Source organism: Terrapene carolina, unplaced genomic scaffold (genome assembly GCF_002925995.2).
Source record: "Terrapene carolina triunguis isolate 2854851 unplaced genomic scaffold, T_m_triunguis-2.0 Scaffold998, whole genome shotgun sequence".
Classification (NCBI taxonomy): Eukaryota; Metazoa; Chordata; order Testudines; family Emydidae; genus Terrapene; species Terrapene triunguis.
Window position 1 is genome coordinate 408,706 of NW_020665349.1, and position 25,299 is coordinate 434,004.

At 46.5% G+C, this 25,299-nt stretch overlaps 1 protein-coding gene across 1 annotated transcript in view; it reads right to left on the bottom strand.

Moving 5' to 3' along the window:
* Nucleotides 1-25,299, bottom strand: part of UNC13B (unc-13 homolog B) — a 354,074-nt gene that overhangs the window by 35,216 nt on the left and 293,559 nt on the right. Inside the window, exons 25-30 of the mRNA XM_029913862.1 lie at nucleotides 23,241-23,337; nucleotides 21,820-21,963; nucleotides 21,101-21,178; nucleotides 18,425-18,502; nucleotides 9,874-9,962; nucleotides 4,401-4,553 (exon numbers count right to left, since the gene is read on the bottom strand). Coding sequence (XP_029769722.1) covers nucleotides 4,401-4,553; nucleotides 9,874-9,962; nucleotides 18,425-18,502; nucleotides 21,101-21,178; nucleotides 21,820-21,963; nucleotides 23,241-23,337 — 639 coding nt within the window. The remainder of the gene's footprint in view (nucleotides 1-4,400; nucleotides 4,554-9,873; nucleotides 9,963-18,424; nucleotides 18,503-21,100; nucleotides 21,179-21,819; nucleotides 21,964-23,240; nucleotides 23,338-25,299) is intronic.

A 25,299-nucleotide genomic window follows, 5' to 3' on the forward strand; every position in this document is an offset into this window, starting at 1 on the left:
GTCTAGCCCCAGGTAAACTTATCAGTTCTGCTTCCTTTTGTTATCTTGTTAAATTCACGCCCTTTTATCTCTATAAATAAGATAATGTGAGCACCATGCAAGACTCAAACTATCTGGGTGTATTAGCAGAGCGCTTTGCTAATAAACAGAGTGGTCTGACAAATTGTGAGTCCTGAATCTGACTTTGACATGAGGTTCAACAAGGACAAGTGCAGAGTCCTGCACTTAGGACGGAAGAATCCCATGCACTGCTACAGACTAGGGACCGAGTGGCTAGGCAGCAGTTCTGCAGAAAAGGACCTAGGGGGTACAGTGGACGAGAAGCTGGATATAAGTCGACAGTGTGCCCTTGTTGCCAAGAAGGCTAACAGCATTTTGGGCTGTATAAGTAGGGGCATTGCCAGCAGATCGAGGGACGTGATCATTCCCCTCTATTCGACATTGGTGAGGCCTCATCTGGAGTACTGTGTCCAGTTTTGGGCCCCACACTACAAGAAGGTTGTGGAAAAATTGGAAAGAGTCCAGCGGAGGGCAACAAAAATGATTAGGGGGCTGGAGCACGTGACTTATGAGGAGAGGCTGAGGGAACTGGGATTATTTAGTCTGCAGAAGAGAAGAATGAGGGGGGATTTGATAGCTGCTTTCAACTACCTGAAAGGGGGTTCCAAAGAGGATGGATCTAGACAGTTCTCAGTGGTAGCAGATGACAGAACAAGGAGTAATGGTCTCAAGTTGCAGTGGGGGAGGTTTAGGTTGGAGATTCGGAAAAACTTTTTCAGTAGGAGGGTGGTGAAGCACTGGAATGCGTTACCTAGGGAGGTGGTGGAATCTCCTTCCTTAGAGGTTTTTAAGGCCCGGCTTGACAAAGCCCTGGCTGGGATGATTTAGTTGGGGTTGGTCCTGCTTTGAGCAGGCGGTTGGACTAGATGACCTCCTGATGTCCCTTCCAACCCTGATATTTTATGATTCTATGAATCTCAGGAACTTCCTGTGGCCTGGGAAAATCATGATGTGGAAATAAGCTTCCTGAAGATCGAGAGCAGCAAACCAGCAGGAAGAATAGTAGCTGAGGTAACCATGTGGAATTTCATATACTTGATTAACTGGTAGAGACCAAGGATAGTCTCATTTCTCCCTTGGATTTGGAGATCAGGAAATACTGGGAATAAAATCCCTTCCTGTGATGATAATGAGGAACCTCCTCCACAGCTGCCAGAGCACGAGGAGTTTGGATCTGAAGAAGAGGCGGTGACTCATTGGAAGGGTCCCTGACAAGGGAGGGGGGATGGAAGAGAATAATTGTATAGCATAACCCAATCCCACCATGCTTAGGACCCATCTGTCCATCGTTGCTGATTCTCAAGCACTGCAGAAGCGAGACGGCCTGCCTACAAACTGAAGAGACGGTGTTGAACATCCACAAGTGGTATGGTGCTCTCGATTTAATAGTCAAATGGGCTGCGTTCCCAAAGGTGGAGGTGGACAAGTTGGCTGGGTGAAAGCAGATCCAGAAGTCCTCCTCCTGTGGGACTTACTGCCCTTTCTAGAGTAGTCCTGGTGCCTGTCTAAAATATGTGTGGGTGGTATTGCTGCTGACCTCCAAAATGACGCCTTTTTGTGGCTGGGATATAAATCCCCAAAGAGTGCAGGGTTGCTTGTAAGTCCTTAAACAAATGCAACTTCTCATCTGTCTTACCAGAAAATAAAAATCAACTGTCAACGGGCAGGTCTTCCACACACTGTTGGATGTCTGCACTATTCCAGAATTCTGCAACTGTGATGCTCTTCTCATCATAAATCGCTGACACCATAACTCTGGCACTCGACATTGTTGTTGCTGCTGCCAACTGCAAAAATGTCTTCGTGACCAGATGACCTTCTGTGATAAATGCCTTCAACTCCTCCCTAGAAGATTCAGGCAATTTGTCCATGAAGTTGGCTACAAAGTCCCAGTTCAAAAAACTATCCTTGGACAGCAGTAAATGCTGGTTTGCAACACACATCTGGCAAGGAGGAAGGCGATATATTTTTCTGCCCATGCATAGGAACATCATAACTCTTGTCCATATGCTTTGCTGTAGGTGTCAAAGAAGCTCTGGAATTCCACAAACCTAGGAGGGCTCCAACAGTGCCTCACTAATAAGGAGAGCTACTCTCCCTGAGTCAAAGACTGAAGGATGTCCACCAATTTGTGCCTGTTTTCCTGCACAAACTCAGCCTCTATAGCCAAAGCACGAAGCTATTCATCTTCAGAGCTCCTGATGTTCCTTAAAATCTTCAGGGCCAGGGGAGGAAGATTCCAACACTCGAATGAGGAGGATGGAAGAAAAGGAGCCATTGAAACGTCCTGGTGCAGTACTGGTTCTCGTATATGTGGATCCATGTGTACCTGCTCTAAGGGAGATGCCTCCGCCGGAGTTTGCAGTGTAGGTGGCTGAGGAGGTGATACCACTGGCTGGTCAGCTTACATGGCACAGGAACGGGTGGAGGATTCGGATTTATAGAATGAGGAATTGCCCATTGATTCCACGGAGGCTGCTGAGGATAAGGGCATGGCATTGGGGGCCAACAGCCCCTGTCTCCACTGAGAGAACAATACAGATCCCAGTATCAGACCGGTGTCTGAAGAACAAAGGTGAAGGGAACCATCACTCCAGGCTTGATGCCGAAGGACACTCAAAGTTGTTCAGAAGCAATGGGGGAGTGAGCCTCAGAGAAGCAAGCAAATGTCCAGCCCCATCCCTGGTCCAATAAGTTGTTTGCATCAGCATCGAGGTAGGTACCGAAGTCAGTGCCCCGAAGACTGTCAGGAATATCACATTCCCACTCAGTACTTTGACTCCCTGTGGAGTAGTTACACCCTCCAGACCATTGTAGATCATTGTACTCCTCCTAGTCACAGGAACGAAGCTTCCTCATTTTTCAAATATGTGCTCTCTTTGCATGAGAGATCCTAGTCAGAGCTCTATGCCTCATCTCCTCTGAGGTCTCTGCTGCAGCTGGAAATCAGAGACCAGGAAGGTGCACAGCTTTGCTTTGCTTTGCTTTCCTTGGGCCAGAGATGAAAAGTAAAGTTTTAATGAAACAAAGCTCCCGCAGAGTCCAAAGGCAGTGGCACTCCTACTTTCAAGGAACACATGCTCAGCTGTAACAAGTCTGGAGAGGGTGCATGCTGGCATCCTTCTGTAGCTCAGCTGTCTCGCTCTCCTTCCAAACACTAACCACGTATATCTGAATGAGACACCACAGAGAGAAGTAAGAGTCAAAGCAGCAGCCCAAGTATTCCTACCTGGCAGAGCCCATTCCCACAGAAGAGTGAACATAACTGATTGTAGGGCCAGCAAAAGGCCATGTGGCCCAACGGATGGGCTCTTTGAACGCTGATTTGAAACCCACCTTCCTGCTTCTCTCAGGAGAGCCCTCAACACCCTTCTCCAGAAACACATCAAGGTATTTCTTGGCTTCCATTCTGTGCTTGGCTATAGCTGCCTTCCTCAGCATCAGTTTTCTGTGTTTACTCCCTTTTGCCTGGAAGAGTTCTGATCAGTTTCCCTTTTCACCTCTCACTGACCATCCCCCTGCAAGTGTAGGGCACAGAGAGATTAGACTCACTGGCAGAGTCCCACGAGGCTACATCTATAGGAAGCCATTGGGAGAACTGAGGACACAACACACTGGCTGAAGTGCCAGCAATACATAGACAACACTCAGCTCCTTTATATCAAACATGAAAACCACCTCTCCCAGGTCTCTCAACGCCTAGCCAAAATCCTCAGCTGGGTGAAGAGCAGCTTGCCAGAACTGAACCCAGGCAACAAAGAGGTGATGCTAGCACGGTGCAGGCAGTGTTTAGAGGAACTTGCCTCCTCTGCAGGATAGACAAGAAGAAGAATCCAGGCTCTGCCTCTGTCTTGCTGTGCTCAGGAAAGAAGTCATGAGCATTCCCACTTCTACTTCCCACCAATACAAGGTGATGCTGCCTCCCAGGAGTAGTTAGGTAAAGCATGGAAATTGCTTTACGGATGTAAAAGTGCTACTGTGTATGCATGCTAACTACGAAGCACACAGTGCCTTTCAGCATCCAACCCGAGGAGAAGATGGAATGACTCAAGTATAAATGCAACAAAATAAACCATTTCTCATGCAACAAAAGCACGAATTATACCTGGCGAATGTCATGGGATTCACAGAAACACCATGATATCTGCTGGCTGACACTTTCAAAACGAGAAAGTCTGATATGTCATCCAGAAGCCACCTCTTTTCCAAAGATAAAAACCCTCCGGGATGACCCTGATAGAGAAGACGTCTCTAGGGAATCATCCAGAAGGCTGGAGAAACCCCTCCCAATCTGTTAGAAATTTTATGGCAGTATGAATACAGAACTGAGCTCTTCTTACTTTCCATCCAGGAAGTCCATTAATGGCCTCAGGACATTGTCCGCGTCTTGCGCCACTGTGTTCCTGGCATTTGCAGGGATATTTCCTGTCCCTTTCACTTGACAGAGTATATCTGACATCTGCTTGACACACTCATCAATACGGCTCTGAAAGCTAGACAGACGAGAGAAGCAAGGTTATTCAGCGGCAAAGCGATCACTTTTTTCACATGAAAACATAACTTGTGTTCACTAACTACGCAATACTCCTCCTGACTCCATCTAAGACGTTCCCTATTGCTTCCTTCTCAATGTTGTTAAGAAGGACACACTATCAGAGTAATCAACTGTAGAATATCAGTAGTGACACTAGCATCCCTACACATGGCCTCATCACGTTGGAGATAAACTCAGTCACTTAATTAGAAAGCTGCCCTTTCTTTTTCCAAGAATTACAACTGCACGTACTGTTCTGTGTTTGGTATATACAGTCTATGACTTCACACAGATCAGTAGTGTAACCAGGGCTCAACTGCAATGCACTGCGGACAGACACATACATACAGCTCATTGCCAGACCTTACAATAGAGAGTTGTTAAAATCACAGGTGCTCAGCAGCAAAGACACGTGCTGACTGAAACAAGCCCCAGTGCCACAGGGCCCGGGTTATACATAAGTGTCAAGACTAACTGGGGCTTGGCTAGCCAAGTGAACAATGTCTCTGTTGAAGTGACATGCCGGCCGTTAGGGGAGTTCAATTGTCTGCAACTCCCAAGGATAGACAGGTAGAGATCCGAGCCACATCCATTCGGGAAATTAGCTTGTCACAACCACTATCAGTAGATGGCAACCTAGTTACTGCAGGCAATCAAGAAGAATCTAATGTAGTGGTTTAATGTGGGGAATACTGCAGCAGAGCCGTCAACACATCAGCTGGGAATGAAGGGAAATGCCTTGACATTTAAGTTTGCAATATTGTTGTAGCTGTGCTGGTCCCAGGGTATTAGAGACACAAGGCGGGTGAGGTCATCTCTTTTATTGAAGAAGTTGGTCCAGTCAGAGGTATCACCACACCCATCTTGATATTTAAGGCAACTATTACTGATAATAGATGGTAAGTGTGGCATTCAATTAACTAATGTTTGTGTAGGGCCTTGAACATGTAAGAAGTGCTAGGGATTGCGGTCAAGGTTTAACACCCCTTACTCCACCAAATCAACCGAACATGGGGGCGGGGGTCTAAAGCTGACTTCTAAATCTATATTTGGGCACCTAAATAAGGGGCCTGATTTCCTATAGCGTTGAGTCAGCAGGACACCTGTGGCACAGGTGGGCCTCTCTCCTTTCAAAACATGCACCCTCTGCTCCTCACTAGGCTCCATGCCCCACTGCCTTCTTCTCTCCCCATGGAGCAGCCTCCCACCAGTGCATCCGACTCCATTGAAGCAACCCCAGAGCCAAGCCTCCATTCTCACGTTCACCACTCTGACACTGCTGAGGTGCTCGAGAGAGTAGGAACACCACAGTGGGGCACTCGAGCGGAGTGCCAGCATGCAGTGCTGCAGCAGCCAAATGCTCAGGGTCTCACTGATCGCCATATTTGGGGTCGGGAAGGAATTTCCCCCCAGGTCAGATTGGGGGGGTTTCGCCTTCCTTTGCAGCATGGGTCACAGGTCACTGTCAGGTTTAAACTAGGATAAATGGTGGATTCTTTGTCACCTGAAGTCTGTAAATCATTGTTTGAGGACTTCAGTAACTCAGCCAGAGATTAGGGGTCTGTTACAGGAGGGGATGGGTGAGATTCTGTGGCCTGCAATGTGCAGGAGGTCAGACTAGATGATCATGATGGTCCCTTCTGATCTCAAAGACTATGAGAGGCCTCATATTGCAGGGATCTGTGCTTGGGAATAGGGTGGGCTGTATATAAACAAGAAATTATCAGCTTCTCAGGGTCCAGCAGCAGCTGCTTCCTTTAGCCCCAATGACCTGAGTCCTCTGGTCTGGACCCTTTCCTCCAGCTGGCGCAGGGAAGCAGAGGTTTCTAAACACAGAGGAAGACACCAGCTTCCGTGAAAATGACCATGCAGCTGCGCCAAGTCACCGAAACCCAAGAATTCCTGGTTTGCAGGGTCACATAACTACATTAGGGGAAAACATTAAGTGTTGGCAGCTACATCTTACTCTGTGCGTAAACTGCAATGTAACTGGGCAGCCCAGCATAAACCAGTCACTGCAGTGAGCTAGGGATGTCAGTCTCTCAGGCACCAACAGATAGGATTCCTGCATTCCCCGATTCATATGCCGTCTCCTCTCCTCCAAGGCTTCCAAGAACAAACAACATCTAACCCGCAGTTAGGTGTAAACCATGCTATGTTTCCTCTGAGCTATAAAACCTGGAGTATTTATTACGTGTGAAAAGCTGATGTGGAGTGTTACACTAAGTAGGCTGCTAATGCAGCAGTAGTGTCTCAACGCTGTTGATCTATGGAGATGTGAACACCCGACCCAGGTGTGTTTGGAATACATTTACTATGTTTGGGATGTGCGGAATGGGATTAAGGGTGTTCTAAGGACAGAACCACACCAGGCCAGGATGCAGAGAAGGGATTACCAGCTTGCTGAGAGAGACCACGTCAGACACTGATTTAATTTCATTCTTTCTACAGAATGGCCATTTCAGCCATGCAAGTGGCTCCATACCAACCACCAATCTTTAATAAAGCTTGGTTCGAAGGTATCTAGGTCTAAGGTGCCTATCATCTTGGTATCTGAGCTGACAAGGTGGCAGGCAGTTCTCCAGCTTGCTCTAGGTTTAGTCGTGGATGTTACTTTTGCATGACCCTTGCTGTGGAGTTTTGCCCCCCATTCTTTGGGGAACGGTACAGCAAAGCAGGGGTCTGCAGATAGCAAAGGGAGTGCTCCAGGCCTGCTGCTGAAAAAGCTCATCTCTTGCCCCTTGAATCTGTACCTAGGCTACCGAAGACAATGTGCTGGAATATCCTATATGCCACTGAGGGTCTCTCCCCTCCCCCCCCCGGTATTGGGGTGGGGGTATTGTTATGCAGTGTTGGAAGCCTACAGCCCTTCCAGAAGCCAGTGTGAGAATGGGAAGAGGTGGGTGTGGGACCATGCGTTGGGATGAATTGCTCTCCCAGTATCCACACTGCACTGAAGACTATATTGTGTCCATCAGTAATGCACTAAATATGGCTCTTTGACCAAACAAGGCTCTGTCATGCTGTGCTCTGTGATGGAGCTTCCTCAGGAGAGAGGGAGCAGGGAATTGAGATGTAATCGTTTCCTCAGCCACTGCAGCTATCCCTCAAACATGAAAAAAGATCTGATGCGTAAGAGGTGCAAAGTGTCCCAGGAGTTGCCATTTGTACAGATGCTTTTTATGCTAGTGAGGATACCTATTGTACCTCTCAGTTACATCCCTGAGGAGATCTGTCTTGCACAGTAAGCTGCCCTTCCACTTTTAATTTGATACATCACTGCTGACTAAATGAAGCAGCTGAACCCTATTGACTGGTTAATCTCTCTCTCTGGCACATGTTTCTGAAACACTCCCTGATAACGTGTGCTGATACTGCATAATCTCTGTAAATTACACTTTCAAATGCCAAGATTCCACCCTAATTGTCTTGTAACATTGACACCATGAAGACAAGTGTCAGATAACAATACTAACCCACTAATTATGATTTCTCACTCATCCTCCATCTAATTATGAATGTCATGGACTCAGTTCCATGTGTTCATATCTCCCCATCTCCTGCTGCCACCATCCATGAATAGCACTGGGAGATATGCACTTAGTTACCAGTTCCATATGCTGAAAATGCAGCTATGTGTCAGTAAGTCCCACAAAGTAACTGGTGGTCATAAATACTACAAATGTATGGATGGGAAGCAGAGCGGTCAGGCTGAGTTTTTATTCTTACCACCCAGGTAGGAGCTGCACTACTGGATGTGCCTGCATTAATCTTTTTACAGGGCATAGATGAGATGAACTGTCCTTATTGTGGGGAATAGTTATTTTCAAAGATTAATAGACAGGATCAATTGGGGGACATTTTACTTAGGAACATAGGACTGGAAGGGAACTCCTGGCTCATCAAGTCCTGCCTCCTGCTATCACAGGCCACCCCAGCCTATAAATCCAATTCATAAATGTATCAAGCTCCACCTTATAAATAAATAAATAATAATAATATATGGAGATATACCTATCTCATAGAGCTGGAAGGGACCCCAAAGGGTCATCCAGTCCAGCCCCCTGCCTTCACTAGCAGGACCAAGTACTGATTTTGCCCCAGATCCCTAAGTGGCCCCTCAAGGATTGAACTCACAACCCTGGGTTTAGCAGGCCAATGATCAAACCACTGAGCTATCCCTCCCCCTTTAAAACTAGTTAAGCTGTTTTCCCCCACTACTCCTGTTGGGAGGCTGTTCCAGAACCTGACTTCTCTGATGGTTAGAAACCACCTTCTAATTCGCAGGCTAACCGTATTTTTGGCCAGTTGATACTCAATCCATGCCTCCATACAGAGACCTGAACATCCAGCAAAGGTGAAGACAGTCTTCAGCCTTCCAGTCTTGCTTAAGCTGCAACTTTTGTGCTCACTGTAGGGAGGGATAGCCGAGGCACATTCCTCACCACAGGTTTCAGAGTAGCAGCCGTGTTAGTCTGTATCCGCAAAAAGAACAGGAGTACTTGTGGCACCTTAGAGACTAACAAATTTATTAGAGCATAAGCTTTCGTGGGCTACAACCCACTTCTATATGCATCCGAAGAAGTGGGATGTAGCCCACGAAAGCTTATGCTCTAATAAATTTGTTAGTCTCTAAGGTGCCACAAGTACTCCTCTCCTCACCACAGGTAATTTGTATCTACGATTTGTAAATAAAGCTTTTAATTGCAACTAGCAACAATTCTGGCGCTGGTGCCAACAATGACTGACCAGCCTATAAAAAGTGCCAACCTTTGCAACACTAGAGTCCTGAGTCTCAGCGTGAATCACAAACGCTAAGCCAGTTTCCTTCCGATTGTAATACTCATTTAACAATCAGAAAGCACTCAGCTGTTACATACCTTAACAGAAGGTTTGCATTTAAACAGGAATATCGCTTCTGAATGTTCAACTAGAAACTGCTTTCAGAGCAATGAAGAACAGGACTCAATTCTCCCAGACACATGTGCTGTTAGCAGCAGGATCAGCAATATATGTAATCCAAATACATTTCACAGTTCAGATTCTCATGTTCTGTTCCCAGGCAGAGCAATGAACACAACAGATACAGTTTTCTGAAAGTTTCTCAACTCTTCAGATGGAGAATTGAGCAAATTCAAGGCCATGAATTTGATTCAAAACAGAAACACACTGTGAAATTGCCATGTGTTTTACTTTCATCTCTCTCAATCTCAGGAGAGATGCAGCTGGAGTGGAAGGAAAGGAATGTTTCCATGGTTATAGAAGCTAGATGTACTCACCTGTTACCAAACACAACACTGAGCTCATCCAAAACATTGTTCAGTTTCACTTGGAGCTCTTTGAGATTGTCACTTGCTTCTGGGTCCAGCTGTGGACAAAAGGAGAGTGCTTAGCTGGAAAGTGGAGGTTGGTTTGCTGTTCCCCAAAGCACCATTAGCCACTGATGACTAAATGGTAGAAAAGCACATGAAATATCCTCAAAATGTGTTTACTAGCATCCTTTCCCAGGCACGACTGTAGAGCTTCATGGCCAGCGCTCTGGAGGCAGTGATAGAGCCACTAGAGACCTCCCCATAGAACTTGGGAGACATGAACAAAAGTTACTTTGGCTCCTACTTTCCACCACCTCTTCTCATAGTCATCCCTTTTCCTGCTACTCATGGAGTTAAGAAAAAAAGAAACATTTAAACCTTTCTGGCACAGAACCCAGACTGTGCTGTGTTACTGCAATATATACCTTTGGGTTCTGAGTCACCTTGTGGCTATAGGTTTAATCAAAGACTGGCTTCTTTAAAGTGTGGCTTTTTACTGGGGTTTGTTTCTCCATGTGTGAATTTGAGAGTAGTTGCGTCACCTTCCACCTCCAGAGTCATTACACAGACTTCAGGCTGCGGTTCAGTGGGACATGGGGAATATGGCCACATTTTCCCCACTCTTTTGAAAATCTGGCCATAAGGGTCACAAAGGGAGCTGTTATGCGCTGAGTACTTTTAAAAATATCAACCCCGTTGGGGATCCTGAGCACATGAAGATCTGGCCCCTTAGTGATCAGCCCTGAATACTCCTGAGTTAGACTGAGATACAATCAAGATCACTGCTTGCGAGTCTTTCAGCTGAGACATTAAAACCAGACATCCTGTCTGCACTGCATGAACGGGACCAATCTCTTGATCCCTGCCCTAAGAGTCCTGGTTTGCTCCACGATCCATAGCCAATCATTTCCCTCTTCTGCATCTGTGCAGTGTGCCTGATGCTGGGGGTTGCCACTCTCCAGCCTTAGGTGGTTGCATTTCAGCAGGGCAGCGCTGCACATGCGGAGTTTGTGCAGTGCTTTGGGACCCTTTGGGCTGGAAATGCTATATGAATGTAAGACAGGATCACTTCCGGTTACATCAGTCTTCTGGTTCTTAAGCATAAATAAAATGCCTCCGCTGTTTGTGAATTGGGACTTTAGAACTCCAGCCTGACCTCCAACTTAGACCATCTATTCACCGATACAGTCACTCGTTGCAACAGCAGTGTGGTAGCTAGAATTCAGGGGCTTAGGTTTCTAGGCTAAATCTCAGTATTGGAGCTAGACAGGAATTAAATACAACAGGAGTTCCTGCTACCACATTCTGTGCTGGAGCCCTGCTTATTTTCTTTAGCATCTATCAGAGAAAGCAAAGCCTCTAGGGAAATACAGAGATTTGGAATGGGATTCACTCCTTTCCCTTTAATAAGCTAGCTGGGAAAATCCAGATTTTAATAGGTGTTAGAAAGTGCGCTTACCCGTCTTCTAGATCAGTTTTCAAAAACAGAGAAAGAAATAGCAGCGGTTGGTTTATTTATGAGTCTCAGGAGTGAAGCGCTGCCTGCAGTGACTTTCCTGCTTTAGTAATGTGAGTTTGTAATGTTATTCCCTGTGCACCTATTTCTCCACACAGGCAGCAATGAAGATAGCAGGATTAGATCAGGAGGCTAATTAGAGACTTTGGGCCAAACTCACTAGGTATACAGTCTCCTAGTGGTTGCTTTTTTTTCTACCCTCCAGCCCCCTTCTATTTCCCAGGCATGTAAGACACCATCAGTTTACAGTCTCTAATGCAGAATGTGTAATGTACAGCACCATTACGCCTCTGAACTCAGCCCACTGTCCGGGGGAGCGGGACTCAGGATCAGCCTGACTCACCGTGACATTTCAGACAAATGCTTTGCCAGCTGAACTAGAGGATCAGCTCTCTTCTTACACAAGCCAGCAGAACTGGTACTGATCCCCCCCCACTCCTTATATTCTGCTATTTCTTTCATAGCTACAGGCTGTGTCGGTGCTGAATCCACAGGACATTTTTAGGTCAGCATCTATGACAGCGATGGTGCATTGCAACTCATGACCCTTGGAATGTCGAGCTCATGCAGTGTACAACTAATGAGTTATTTTACTGTGGAAAGTTACATAAGACTATAAGAACAGCCATAGTGGATCAGAGCAATGGTCCATCTAGCCCAGTATCCTGTCTACCGACAGTGGCCAAGGCCAGGTGCCCCAGAGGGAATGAACTGAACAGGGAATCATCAAGTGATCCATCCCATCGCCCGTTCCCAGCTTCTGGCAAACAGAGGCTAGGGGAACTCAGAGCATGGTTACTACAGAGAATGCATTGAGTGCATCCAGGCTGCCTCTTACTATTTTATTCTTGTAGCAGTGACCCTCCCCTCCCCTCCCACCAGAGAGCAAAATATGGCTCCTCGGTATCCTATCACCACCAAGTTTTGCACTTGCTAGAGAGGATATCTGGGAGCAACACTTCACCCAGGGGATGAACACTCAGGCCTTTACAGTGCTTCTGGCCAAGGGGCGGCAGACCCAAACTCAGATCCCCATAGCACTGTGTCCCCTCTAAACTGACCCCCATCCCCTTTTCAGGTGCGATTAACAAGACTGCTACTGACACTGATTAAAAAAGTTTCTAGCTTTTCCCTCATTACACATTAGTAGCCACTAAGTGATAGGGGAAGGAAAGCCAGCTGTGGTGCTGAATTTCTCAGCTCAGTGGCAGAAAAGTCCTTTGTCATTATGAAGATGTTGATTCTTCTGAACAGCTGCTAACACACAAGAAGGAAAAGTCTAGATAATGTATCAACTAGCTCCTTAATGGCTGGTATTGGCATTCCCTGGCTCGACACAAACTGCAGGGGATTAACTGAGCGGTGATTGAGGTCCATTAGAAGGGTGTGAGATTGGTGCCTACTATTTCTGTATCTGAATTAGATACAAGTTACAGTCCTTCATAGACTTTCTTCAGCTTTCAGTGTAGCTGGAAACTCTTCTCTGCCAATATGGTGAAGCACTGATAAAGGCTCCTGAATGAACTAATATCTATTTTGCTGCTCAGTCAATGAATGCTAAGTGTACCGGCTATCCATGAGAACAGGAAATGCCAATAAACCTGGCTTGCAAAGCGGAGCAGCAAGAAATATTAGAAAGTTGGCACATTGTAATGCATATCATGACCATGGCATTTCTGCTGGAAGCTGGAACTCCACTGCCTTATTGAGCCTTACAATCTCCCTCACTCTGGGTGCACGGAGCATGACATTGAGAAAGAAAGCTAATAAAAATGTTCTCTATGAAACATGAGACAGCCTAGACTACATGGTGATTAATTTTGAACAAATGTTCTAATTCTAGTAGGAATAATACTTGGCACTTCCACAGCATCGTCTGAGGATCTAAAAGCAGCGTCCACTCCAGACAATGAATGGAGACTCTCAATACCCACCATACACATGAAGCTGGGAAGTAGTATCTCTATTTTCAGAGACGAGGCATCCTGTCTCTATTTGAAGACATCAAGAAATAGAGACTCTACCACTTCCCATGGTAGTGTGTTCCCATGGTTAACCCCCTTGCTAGTAACAATTTGTGCCTTATTTCTAAATTGGATTTTGTCTGATTCTAACGTCCACCTCCTGATGGTTGTCGTGCCTTTTGCTGTTAGATTAAAAAGCCCTTTGGTACCAGCACTTTCTCCCTGCATAGGTACTTGTACACTGTAATCAAGACACCTCTCACACTTCCTTTTGATAAACTAAAACAGATTGAGACCTTCTTTAAAAGGACACAATACATTGGCTTATGTCACGTGGTCCCAAGGATCACTCACTTCTCTGCCCACCTTTCAGGAAAGGGAGAAGATGGAGGGCTGAGCAAAGCCAGCAGTATGCATTTCTAACTACTGTGGATTTGATAGCAGTCTTACAAGACTGAAGAATTCAGCAGGATAAGAAGCTCTTAGCAGGAGCCTGGACCCAAGGAATGCTTTCCCACAGCTCTTATAACAAAGTCAAGGCTGCTTTTCAGCTATCCTGGGGTTTGTCATACAGGTGACTGAGCATTTAAAATGAGGGATAAATCTGGCTGAACACTAAGAAGAGAGTACGTTTTACTGGAGCATTTTTCATACAGCTTAGCTGATAGCATGAAAACTGGAGGAAGACAAGTCTACTGAAGACTTTATTCTCAAGGCTCAATACAGTAGCACCTCAGTGTTATGAACACCTCAGGAATGGAGGCTGTTCATAACTCAGAAATGTTCGTAACTCTGAACAAAACATTATGGTGGTTCTTTCAAAAGTTTACAACTGAAAATTGACTTGATACAGCTTTGAAATTTTACTATGCAGAAGAAAAATGCTGCTTTCCTTTTATTTTGTAGTAATTTACATTTAACACAGTACTGTAATGTATTTGCTTTTTTGTGCATGTCTGCTGCTGCCTAATTGTGTAATTCCGGTTCCAAATGAGGTGTGTGGTTGACTGGTCAGTTCGTAATTCTGGTGTTTGTAACTCTGAGGTTCTACTGTAAATAATATTATTCTCTGATATTTTCCCTGGGAGGCTTGTACTTCAAAAAAATCTAAGTTTCTACACCTTTTAATTGGGCTTTTGCAGCATATCGAGAATTCGTGACAGTGGGCAGTGCAGTGCAGTGCATGGGTTTTTTATCCTGCAGAAGTTAATGATTGCATAACTTGTGAAAGGCAAAAGAAGGCAGTGAGTGGGCTGCAAAGTCGTTCCTGACGAATGAAAATAGAAAGTATTGCACTGCCCACTGTCAGACTGTACCATTCCCAAGCAGGGGTCTGTAGAACAACATGAGGGGTGAAGAGAAAACAGCACAGGTGGCATGAATGCTTTACGTGCATGAATTTATGACTGCCACATTCAAAGATATTCAGATTCCAAGGCCAGAAGGGACCATTGTGATCATCTAGTCTGACCTTCTGTGTAACTCAGGCCAGAGACCTGCCCCAAAATAATTCCTAGAGCAGAGCTTTCAGAAAAACGTCATTACGCATTTGTGAAGAGATGAGTGAATTATACAAGTTACTCCAAAGTTATGTCAGTGACGTCAGGGAACACACATGACTGCCATCACCATAGAATCTGTGCCTACAACATTTACACCACACTACCATTGTGTATAATGCTTTTACCACTACAAATAATTGCAGAAACACTATTTTTCCCAAACACCTGACATTTGAGAGAGGTTTTTAGAAGCTGTATTGATAATATTTGTATCCCTCTAAGTCAAGTTGTCTTAGCAGCATGAGATCCACTGCACAGGCTCAAAGGGAGAAAAATAAAGTGTTATAAAACTCTAAAATGATCTAAAAGAGTTTTTCTATCAATTATAATGTTGTAGTTTGAATGAGAGAATCTCTTGGGATCTTCCAAGGTGGGAATCAAGGGCAGATCTTTTGTGCTCCGGCTTCTAGCCTCAATGGGTCGCAAGATATTGGGTATTACGCCCAGGGGTTTAGGGCTCAATGCTGCCTTATCCCACACCTGATATCCTTGGGTAATGTTTTAGGGAGAGTACAAGGAATGCAGGCAGGGATGGGATTTCACACTTGGGAAGAGAAGGAACAACTATTTGAAACCTATTCAGAGCTTTGTAATATTAGAAGTACTCCAGGTGTAGCTGGATTAGGTGAACAGAACACAGTTGAAGTAGTCAAAGTGCATGCTATCTTAAATTCATTTAATCTTTCTCACCACCTACAACTCCTAATTTCTATGATTTGTCTACCTGCAACTCCTAGTTTATTAGTATAATTACAGGAAAACTGTCGAGGTGCTTTCATTTAGCCATAATACGTTGGGTAGCAAAAAAATAAACATTTACTTAGAGCATTGATGTGACCTCACCATGACATTTTCTTATTCTTTACAGAGAAATACCTCCTCTTATTGCTTTCTATGTAAACCTTGCCCTCACTGCTATATTTGAATGCCAACCCCTGTACGAAGTATGGATGCTGTATGCATCTCTTGTAAACACCAAGGAATTGTCCTTCTTGAAGGAGAGAACAAAAACTTTGCACAAGATGAGGTATTTCCAGAACACAGAATTAGCTCTATTTTCAGAGTCGTCATCTCACTGACTGAGCTTCACTGGCCAGGACTAGTCACTATCAGAGTAGCCACTAAAACGAGAACAAGGCAGTCTAGGCTAGCGGAACCAAGGCTCTGGCACGGTTTTAATCTATGAAGCCAAGTACTAAATGCACACCAAGAGGAAAACCCTGGGGAGGTCAGCTATTTCAGGTACTCGGCACAAGTGAAATGAAGTATTTCTGGTGAACAGTGGCAGGTGGATGAGGTGAACAAACAGCATGTAGCAAGGAGTTTCACTCCCAAGAAAACCTTCTAATATATTGAGCAAACAATATTCCAGTTGCTCAACATGTAACTTGCATTCTTTTTCTCCCCAGGTTTGCTAGCTCCCAGGCTGAGAGTCACAGGGTTTGAGCCAGAGCTCCCAGCACATCTCCTCCTCCTGGTATAATCCCACAGTGCCGGGAGACCGCTGAAGTGCCTGCAGTTTCATGTCACTACAGGAGGAGGCTTTCAATGGAGGATGCTGCAAGGGACAAGCTGGGCTGGGAGGGAGAAGCTCGCAGCAGAGGGAGCTCACGAAGGTCCTGGCAGATGCATGAATTTTTGTATAAATGTACTTTTGTTCCGGATGATTGCTGTGTGATATCACAGCTGAGATCTGCATTCCTGTTCCAGCTAGAGTCTAAGCGCCCTGAGCACCGACTGTCTGGACCGAGGTGGAGTGTTAGTGTACCACAGACGGCGTGCAGAACATACGTACCCTACACACTCCAGTACATTACACACACTGTACTGTACCTTACACCAAACAGTTCGACATGCTCTTGTTATTTCATTGATGTGCTCTTGTATACTCATGAAGTGCTGAGTCATTACGCAGCATTAGGAAGGAGTGTGAAAATACAGAGGTTTGCACACCCCCAGTGCTGGCCACAGGTCTCTCCTGTGAACCTGTGGTCCAAGCTGAAACCCCCCTATGACTTCTCACCTCACTGGGGAAGTGCTGGGATAGGCATTGTTGAGATTCTGTGCAGAAAGATGCACCCTTCCCAGAGGGGGATCTTACCCAGGCTAAGTGAAAGCGTTTATATTGTCATTAAATACAGTTTACCACCAGGCGTTTGAGATACTGGGTTATTTCCCATTCTGGGCCGGCTCCAGGGTTTTTGCTGCCCCAAGCAAAGCAAAAAAAAAGCCGGAGTGCTGCCCCTTGGAAAGTGTCGCCCCAAGCACATGCTTGGAACGCTGGTGCCTAGAGCCGGCCCTGTTCCCATTGTAAGTATAAGGAAATACTGTGGCTATCAGATAGCACTGTTGGGTAACTTGGCAAATGCTGATTTCCTAGTGGTGACCCCCATACATGCAAGTGATGCCTTCATAAAATCATTTACATACGTTTAATCATGGGAGCAATTGTTCTGGAAACTGGCCCTTCGGGGCCATTATTGATGTAATATCAAGGTTGGGTGCACCCTGTGCAACAAGTCTAGGTTGCTGGGACATTTTGTTTCAGGAGAACTGAGCTCCACTGTGAAGAAAACCTCTTTGCTGTCATCCTTGCATTAGCCAATGACAGATTTAGCAGGTTGTTTTGTTTTGAAACTTAAAAACAAGCATTTGTCACTTCTTAGCACTATGCCACTGAGCACGAGAGAGACTTGGAGAGAGTCAAAATGCTGAACTGCCACCCCTGAACTAGCCTCTTGGCGTGCAGACGAGCGCGCAGGATCTAGCACATCACAGCTAACGAAAATGCCCCGAGGCTCTGAAAAAGATTTTTTCCTAACATGAGTAGTGTCCTTTTCTTCATCATCCTGAGGCTTGAAAAGCAAAGAAAAGAGAGAAAAAAATATATACATTATAGCTGCGCATCCTCTCTTTACAAACAGCAACTGAAACAAAATTCTTTCATGTCTTTGAAACTTGCTACCCTCTGAACAAAACATTCACAGGAACACCGCAATCAATCGACCTTGGCAAACACTTCCTTAGGGATCCAAGGAATCCGACAGGGCGCATTACACAGCCTGGGTGTGGTTAGAATAGATTAAATGTAGGTCATTTACTCCCAACCAAGTTACTGACCTTCATTTACACACTGCACAAAATGACTTCTGCCCATAACGTGGAGAGTTTGTTGACACTCTTATTGTATTTAAAAAACAGACTTGAAAACATCTTGTTGTGCCCCAGTCCAGCCCACATTAATGCATGTTCTTATTACTGTCTTATTACTTCTTCCCTTGTCCTCCCTCCCCTGCTCCTGTCTGTTGTTCGAAAAACCTGCTGTTGTGTTCAATTAGACTGGAAGATGTTCAGGGCAAGGGCTATCCTTTCACTCCGACCGCCCGGCACCTAGAGCAATGGGGCCCTAATCTTTACTGGAGGCTCTAGGTAACCTAGTAGTTATGTGCATAAGTAGCCAGTTTTAGTGCTCATACCTCCTTAGCACCCATGGCCTCAAACATCTTCTCGAGCTGCACTCTCAGCTGCTGAACGTTGTTCATCAGGATGCAGGGCTGAAGGAGGCAATGGCAAAGTCTTGTTACTGATTCGGGTGACAACAGTATTATTTGTTCTTTCACTGGCATAGCCAGGGCTACAATTTCCCCCAGCATGTAAATGAAGAGGAAGGGCAGATTTCAGTGCTAACAAAGCTAAGGAGGAAAGTCCCTCTCTCCAACCGGGAAAGGGGGCAGCTGATTGCAGACATGCCAATCAGTGGTTAAGGGGTTGCTCCTGTAGACAATTGGCTGATCAGGTAGACAACCGGCAGCTGCCCTCCTGCAAGAGCCATTCTCAGATCACCTTCTCAGCTCTGACCTGTGCAGATCTGAACTGCATACAGATCATAAGGGGAGGTGCTGCACACCGAGGTGGCCACTCCCAGAAATTCACACATCGGGGGGGGGGGGGGGGGGGATTTATCTGCTCAAGCTGCCCCTGTTTGCAATTAAGGGACTCTATAGAGCAGACCCCAAACATCTCTAGAGTGGGACTCAGCTAGGGCTGAAGGGAGAAGGGATGCACTGATATGTCTCAGGCTGCCTCATTCAGAATCTCTCCTCTGAACATAGTACCCATGGAGGCATTGAACTGACAACAGCATCCAGTAGCAGTTTGGAGGATTTGTAGCATAGAGGCAGATATCTGACATAGAAAACGACCAGGCCATGGTGAAGTGGCATTAATCCTAAGGGGACGAGATGCATCTTCTGTTTTAAGTACCCCTGACATATGAGCAAATCCGCCCGCCTACAAGGGAACAGCTCCCCACTGGATCAAACAGTCAAACACCCACGAATGATGATCCTCTGCTCCAGTAACACCCCTGACGAGAGCGCCAGACTTGAATAGAAGCTTTTCTATATAGGGGATTCGATTTTGCCAAACCCTACTTCTACCAATCAAGGGGTTTTCTAAGGGTGCTTCCCAATTGTCCATATATAGGGAAACTCCTGCCTGATCTATATGAAGTAAGGAAGGTCACTGACTTGGGTCTTGAAGAAAGGAGCATCTGGCAGACTGACTGAGTTCTAGGTCACAGCAGTCTAATGGCTTGTCTTGTTTGGACCATCCCTCTTGAGCAGAACTGGGGCATGGCGGTGTCCCAGCCCCGTCTGCTGTCATTCATGGTTATGTCTACATGATGGGGCGCGCAATGGGCATTTCCTTCCCGAGATTAAGCTAAGGTTTCCACCACGCTAGCACGGATCAGATGTGGACTATTTTGGCTTCACAGTCTCTTTGGGGTAATTCGCTGCTGCTTGTGCGTGCCATTAGCAGAAGAAAACTTTGGGAATGAAATGTTAAGTTTCCCCGAACATGGATGGATGCCAATTCTATACATATCCCTGGAGGCTATCAGGTTGGGTATAGCACAGAGCACTGTTCAGAAACTACAGAAGATTTGAACGATTTGTGAACACCACAGGTGGAATCCATTTGCATGCTGTGGTCTTTACTTCAAGAAAATGGTGGGAAATTATTTCTTTTGAAGAAAATAATTATGGGTAGAAACAATGAAACCATATAAACAATTAGCACTTGCAGCAGAAAGGGGAGAAAGTCTTGGTAAACACATGAAAACTGAGTGAACAACATTAATCTTTTTCTTCCACTCTCTTGGGGCAGCCGCAGCTGCATTACCTATTGAACCGCACAGGAAAAAATACACCAACTAATGGCCCTGCTGACACCTAACGATCACTCCTCTGTGATCTGAGTCTGACTTCTCTGGTGCCGTGTCCCGACAACGTCAAGGACAGAGTCGGGATTACATGAGCACAAAGGGAGAAAACCCATTTGCTAAGAGGAGGCTGGAGCATTCCCCTGGCTTCATTAAAGAAGAGCGTCAAGAACAGCATGCGACAAGCATCCAGATTTCAGACACAGAGTTTTATTTACCACCACCATTAATGACCTAAAAATGGGGCTGAACAACAAGTTAGTTAGCAGTAGGGGATACTAAACTGGGAAGTGTTTGCGAAAACCAAATGGGATACAGACATGGTACAAAGATCTACAAAGAGTGCCCCACACCTATTTCTTTTCATAGCCGTAAAACAAGATTTAGACAATAGAGTTGATGCCTCACTCCAAAGGGCCCTGGAAAAAGGTGACAGCAGCTGCCATAAGCAGTTCCCCAGGTTCAGAATGAAAAGATGGGGAGAAGAGTCCAAGCCCCAGCAAGTCAGGCAGAGTCTACCTTGGCCATCACCTTGTCACGTGGCCAAGCACACCATGGTCCATCTCTGCTCTCTACAATTCCATGTGCGGCTGCAGCCTGGGGAGGGAGGGGATCACAGCAGAGTCTGCAAGGTGCATGCGTCTGGAACATTTATTTCCACCTCCTTAATGGAGAGCAAAACCCTCTGACACGGGTGTGGTGGGACTGACACACACCAAGTGCCCAATTTTATTTTATAGGTGAGCAAATCAAAGTTAACGCCATAAAACGCTTGGGGCTTGATGACATGAGCAAAATGACGAGGTTTATGGCTTCCCAGCTGCAGTCCGAGGACTCCTTTACCTGCTATTTTAAAGCTATTGCAGAACGGTTCAATGATGCCTGGGTTTCTAAAGGGGGGCAGGGGGAGAAATCAGATGTTACTCACTAGTTTCTCCTTGGAGCAGTAGGACTGGAAACACTTGGAGAGAATGTCAGCGTACTGCATCAGCACTTTCCCAATTGTCTGCAAAGACAACAGTGAACAATGTTATGCTCTCCTCTTCCACTGAGAAAGGCAGGATGTTTGCAGGAGAACACGAAAATAAAACCAAACCAATAACTTCGAGTAGACAGGATTCGCCAAAACACTTAGCTTCTGTTCTTCAGGGTTCATTAATTTCATTTTTGGGTGGCTATTTCTTTAAGCAATTTTTGATTTTTATGCAGATGTCTGAAAATCCGGCTTTTTAAGGGCTCTCTCTTTGTGTATACTGTAATGAATAATCTCTTTGTAATGTTCCTCACTGCACTTTAACGTAGTACTGTTTCAAACAGCGCTATGTTAAAGCGGACTAGGAACCCTTTAGTGCACAGTAGCAGGGTCTACATGAACCAATTAATATGCAACACATTAGCGTGCTTGGGAAATCACACCCCTGTGGTGTGTGTTATTGCTCCACAGAGACAGACCCTTAGATACATGTAACCATTTCTGGTGTTTACTGGAGAAATACCAATGTTTTCTAAATTTTTATTTTATTTTTTGTACAGGGAGTGTTTTATCAGTGTTTATCGGTTAAAACCAACAATAAGAACCCCTACAAGTACTTTCAAGTTGTCCATACAATTGAAGGCCGATGAAGAGCTAAATGCTAGTGCTGTTACCTTAGCAAACCTCCTCATATAGTGAGCAACAACCTCAGGGTCTGGACACTCCAGCTTCTTAATGATCTCAAAGCTCTGATTGAGCTGTGTGAAGACATCCACCACCGAGCAGGAGAATAGGGCATGCTCAGATGTTTGCTGGAACTAAACAAAAAACACATACGGTAATTTCTGAACGTCTTGAACTGATTTGGGAGAGGCAGCTGGTATTTCCCAGGTATCTGTCCTTTCTCTACTGTGTGGGCACTGGGCAGCTGCAAAGCAGAACACATTCACCCCAGAATTAAGGAAGGAGTTTTCAAAGGGGCCCAAAGAAGTTTGGCACCTAATTTTCAATGGGCTCTAAGGACCTCTCTCCCTTTGACAATTGCAGTCTAGACCAGGAAGGGACATGGCTCAACACCCGGGAATGGCAAATACACTGCTGAGACCTTTCATGAAATGCATCATTTGCCTGTTCGTTTAATGAGCAACATGGAAAAGAAAACACAGATTTTTTTTCAGATGGAGAAATATAAATGAGGGCTCTCATCCAAATTCAAACAGGCTATGTACATCACAGCAGAGCCTCTGGGAGCACTCGCTGAGGTTAAAGAATAGCTGGATTAAGGTCATTTTTACTGTCATGATTAGACACGTATCTAGTTTCATGTATTTCAATGACTTATCTCACAGGCATGGGGATGTGGGAGAATGCCAAGCCTCTTGCCAGGGCCGCCCAGAGGATTCAGGGGGCCTGGGGCAAAGCGGGGGAGCTGCGGCGCTTGTACTCACCCGATGGCGGTCCGGGTCTTCGGCGGCATTTTGGCGGCGGGGGGCCCTTCAGTCACTCCGCGTCTTTGGCAGCACTGAAGGGCCCCCCGCTGCGGAAATGCCGCCGAAGACCCAGACCACCGCCGGGCCAGGGCTCGCAGGGCCCATGCAGGGCTGCCGAAGACCCAGACCGCCGCCGGGCCAGGGCTTGTGGGGCCCCTGCAGGGCTGCCGAAGACCCGGACCACCGCTGGGCCAGGGCCGCCAAAGACCCAGAACGCCGCCGGGCCAGGGCTCGCGGGGCCCCTGCGGGGCTGCTGAAGACCCGGACCACCGCTGGGCCGGGGCCGCCGAAGACCCGGATCACTGCCAGGCCAGGGCTTGTGAGGCCCCTGTGGGGCCCGGGGCCAATTGCCCCACTTGCTCCCCCCCCGCCCCTCCGGGCGGCCCTGCCTCTTGCTGACACAGATTAGCAGCAGCAGTGTATGTAAATGAATTGCTCTGCTCTCTCTGTTAGGTTAAAATGGTTCATAAGGACCTGGGGGGACAGTTTCAAGATAAAGGAGATTCCCATTTGTTCAGTGAGCTAAAATGGCTGTGTCTGCATTCAGGCTTCTGAATTTGCTGTGGTAATATTTGGTTCCTGGGCACAGTAATCCAGCTACATACCCCATCTTTCTTATCTCTCTCCAGGGCTCCATGCAGGAATTCCAGGGAAACATCTTCATTCTCATCCAGCCACTGCATCACAAATTGCTCAAACCATCTGCCGCGGGGAGAGGAAGGAGAGCAAGTTACAGTGTGAAACACAGCCGCCGCTGCCGGGGGCCTACTCACAACTACTAATCTTGTGGCATTCCCACCTCTCAGCACTGATGAGTCTTTCAGTGATTCAAATGCCTTCAAGACAGCAAAAATCCTGGCTTCCCTCTCCCCAGCTTTATTGGTTCCATGTATTGCCAGACAGCAGCTGACCCTCCAGCGAGCCAGGCTGAAAGCTGATTATTATCTGCCTGGGTGCCCAGCTGGCTTTCCCCAGGCAGGAGCTGAAGGGCAGCAGCACCCACGCACACAGGTGTACTTACACGTGTGCCCACACTGCTGCCTGGGCAGGAACAGGCCACAATCTCGGCTGGCCCCCGCGCACTGGATTGTCAGACGGGGCCCCTCATAACCACGAGCTTCAGCACAGTTGCTACCATTTCACCCACTTGGTTCGTTCTCCCCCTGCACTGTTCCACCTCTGCTCGTGCTCTCTCCCTCTTCAGTAGCTTGGTTCTGGTTTTGCTTTCAACGTTTTTACTCCTTTTTCTCTTTTCCTGTGTGTGTTATTAGCCCTCTCTCCCCCTCCCCCCAAGAGCCGTGTGCTCACTGGGCTAATGAGACTTTTACCAGTGGCTCTAAGGAATTTAACCACACATGCTCCCAGGGACGAGCTAAGGGATTCAGGTATGGGAAGAGAAGTTTGCTGTGTGAGCTTGCAGCTCTCGCTGTGGGATCTGCATTAGGGGCATTTGCATAAGGAAAGAGAGAAGGAAGTGGCTTCCCTGGGCCTCCTGCCATTTTGTCTCCAGGTGCAGGAACATATTTTGGAAGTAGGGGGAGGGAGATCCCAGATGAGGCAGTTTTCTCCACCCCAACGCTGGTCTCCGCTGCCCCATACCCTTCCTAGGGTAGCCTGGAATCCTCTCCCCTGAAGGCACAACTGCTCTCCAAGTTGGATCCAGTCTGTTAGCATGCCAAAGAGTCTAAGTCATTAACAGTCTGGGAGAACGCTCGAGTAACCAGAGCTCAACGACTGGTTGGTGGCACTATACTATCCCCATAGGAGACGCCGGCCCATGCAGAATCCGCAGTGCCATGGTGACTTCTCTCTTGTGAGAGTGCAAGTGACTTTAGTGCATATGAAAGGGTCCAGATTGACCCACCCTAGAGTGGAGTTCTAGGAATCCCAAGAACAGGTAGAACACGGGCAAAGGAGAACAAGCTTCCCCAACTCCCGTCCTGGAGAGGGGAGAGGCTAGCATAGCAGGATGGAAAGGGCTCTGGAGACTGAGCCTGATAACAATGGGTGCCCTTGTGTGCCAAGGAGGTAGCTTTACAATGTGGACATTTATCCCCTTGGAACTGGACTAGACTCTTAACTCACTGCACCAGACAGCTGCCAGTACTGATGTGCCTGACCGGAACCAGAGAACAGGAGGAGAAAGGATCTGTATCCCGTCAGCAATCCCTTGAGCTAGCCAGACTCCGGTCTCTAGCTGTTTGAAAGCATCAGGACAATACAGAGGGGAGGTTTGCGGTGGTGTTTAAGAAGCAGCATAGCATTTAAGGTTTCATCTGAGTTAAACGTCTCTAGAGTTCATTACACAGCTCTTCTATATGTAAGTACTGCAGCTGCAGCAAATCTCACTTTCATATATTACCAAACAGCATTCACAAACAAGGGAAAAAAGGGCCCATGTGTGAATTCAATCCATCAAAGGTGTATGATATGAGCTTCACAATAGAGTACGACCTTCTCTGAACAGGCCATGGAGCTCATTCAAATGGTGCTAATTATGGGCTGCTTGAATTAGCAAAGAATGTGAAATAACGTGAGAGACACGAGAGCGAGACAGACAGAGAGAGCGCACAAACTCAGAGCATCCTGGGTAGCCTTAAATACTCCTAACACCTTGGCATACACAGCACACCCATGTTAATATTGGAAATTGTAACTGACACA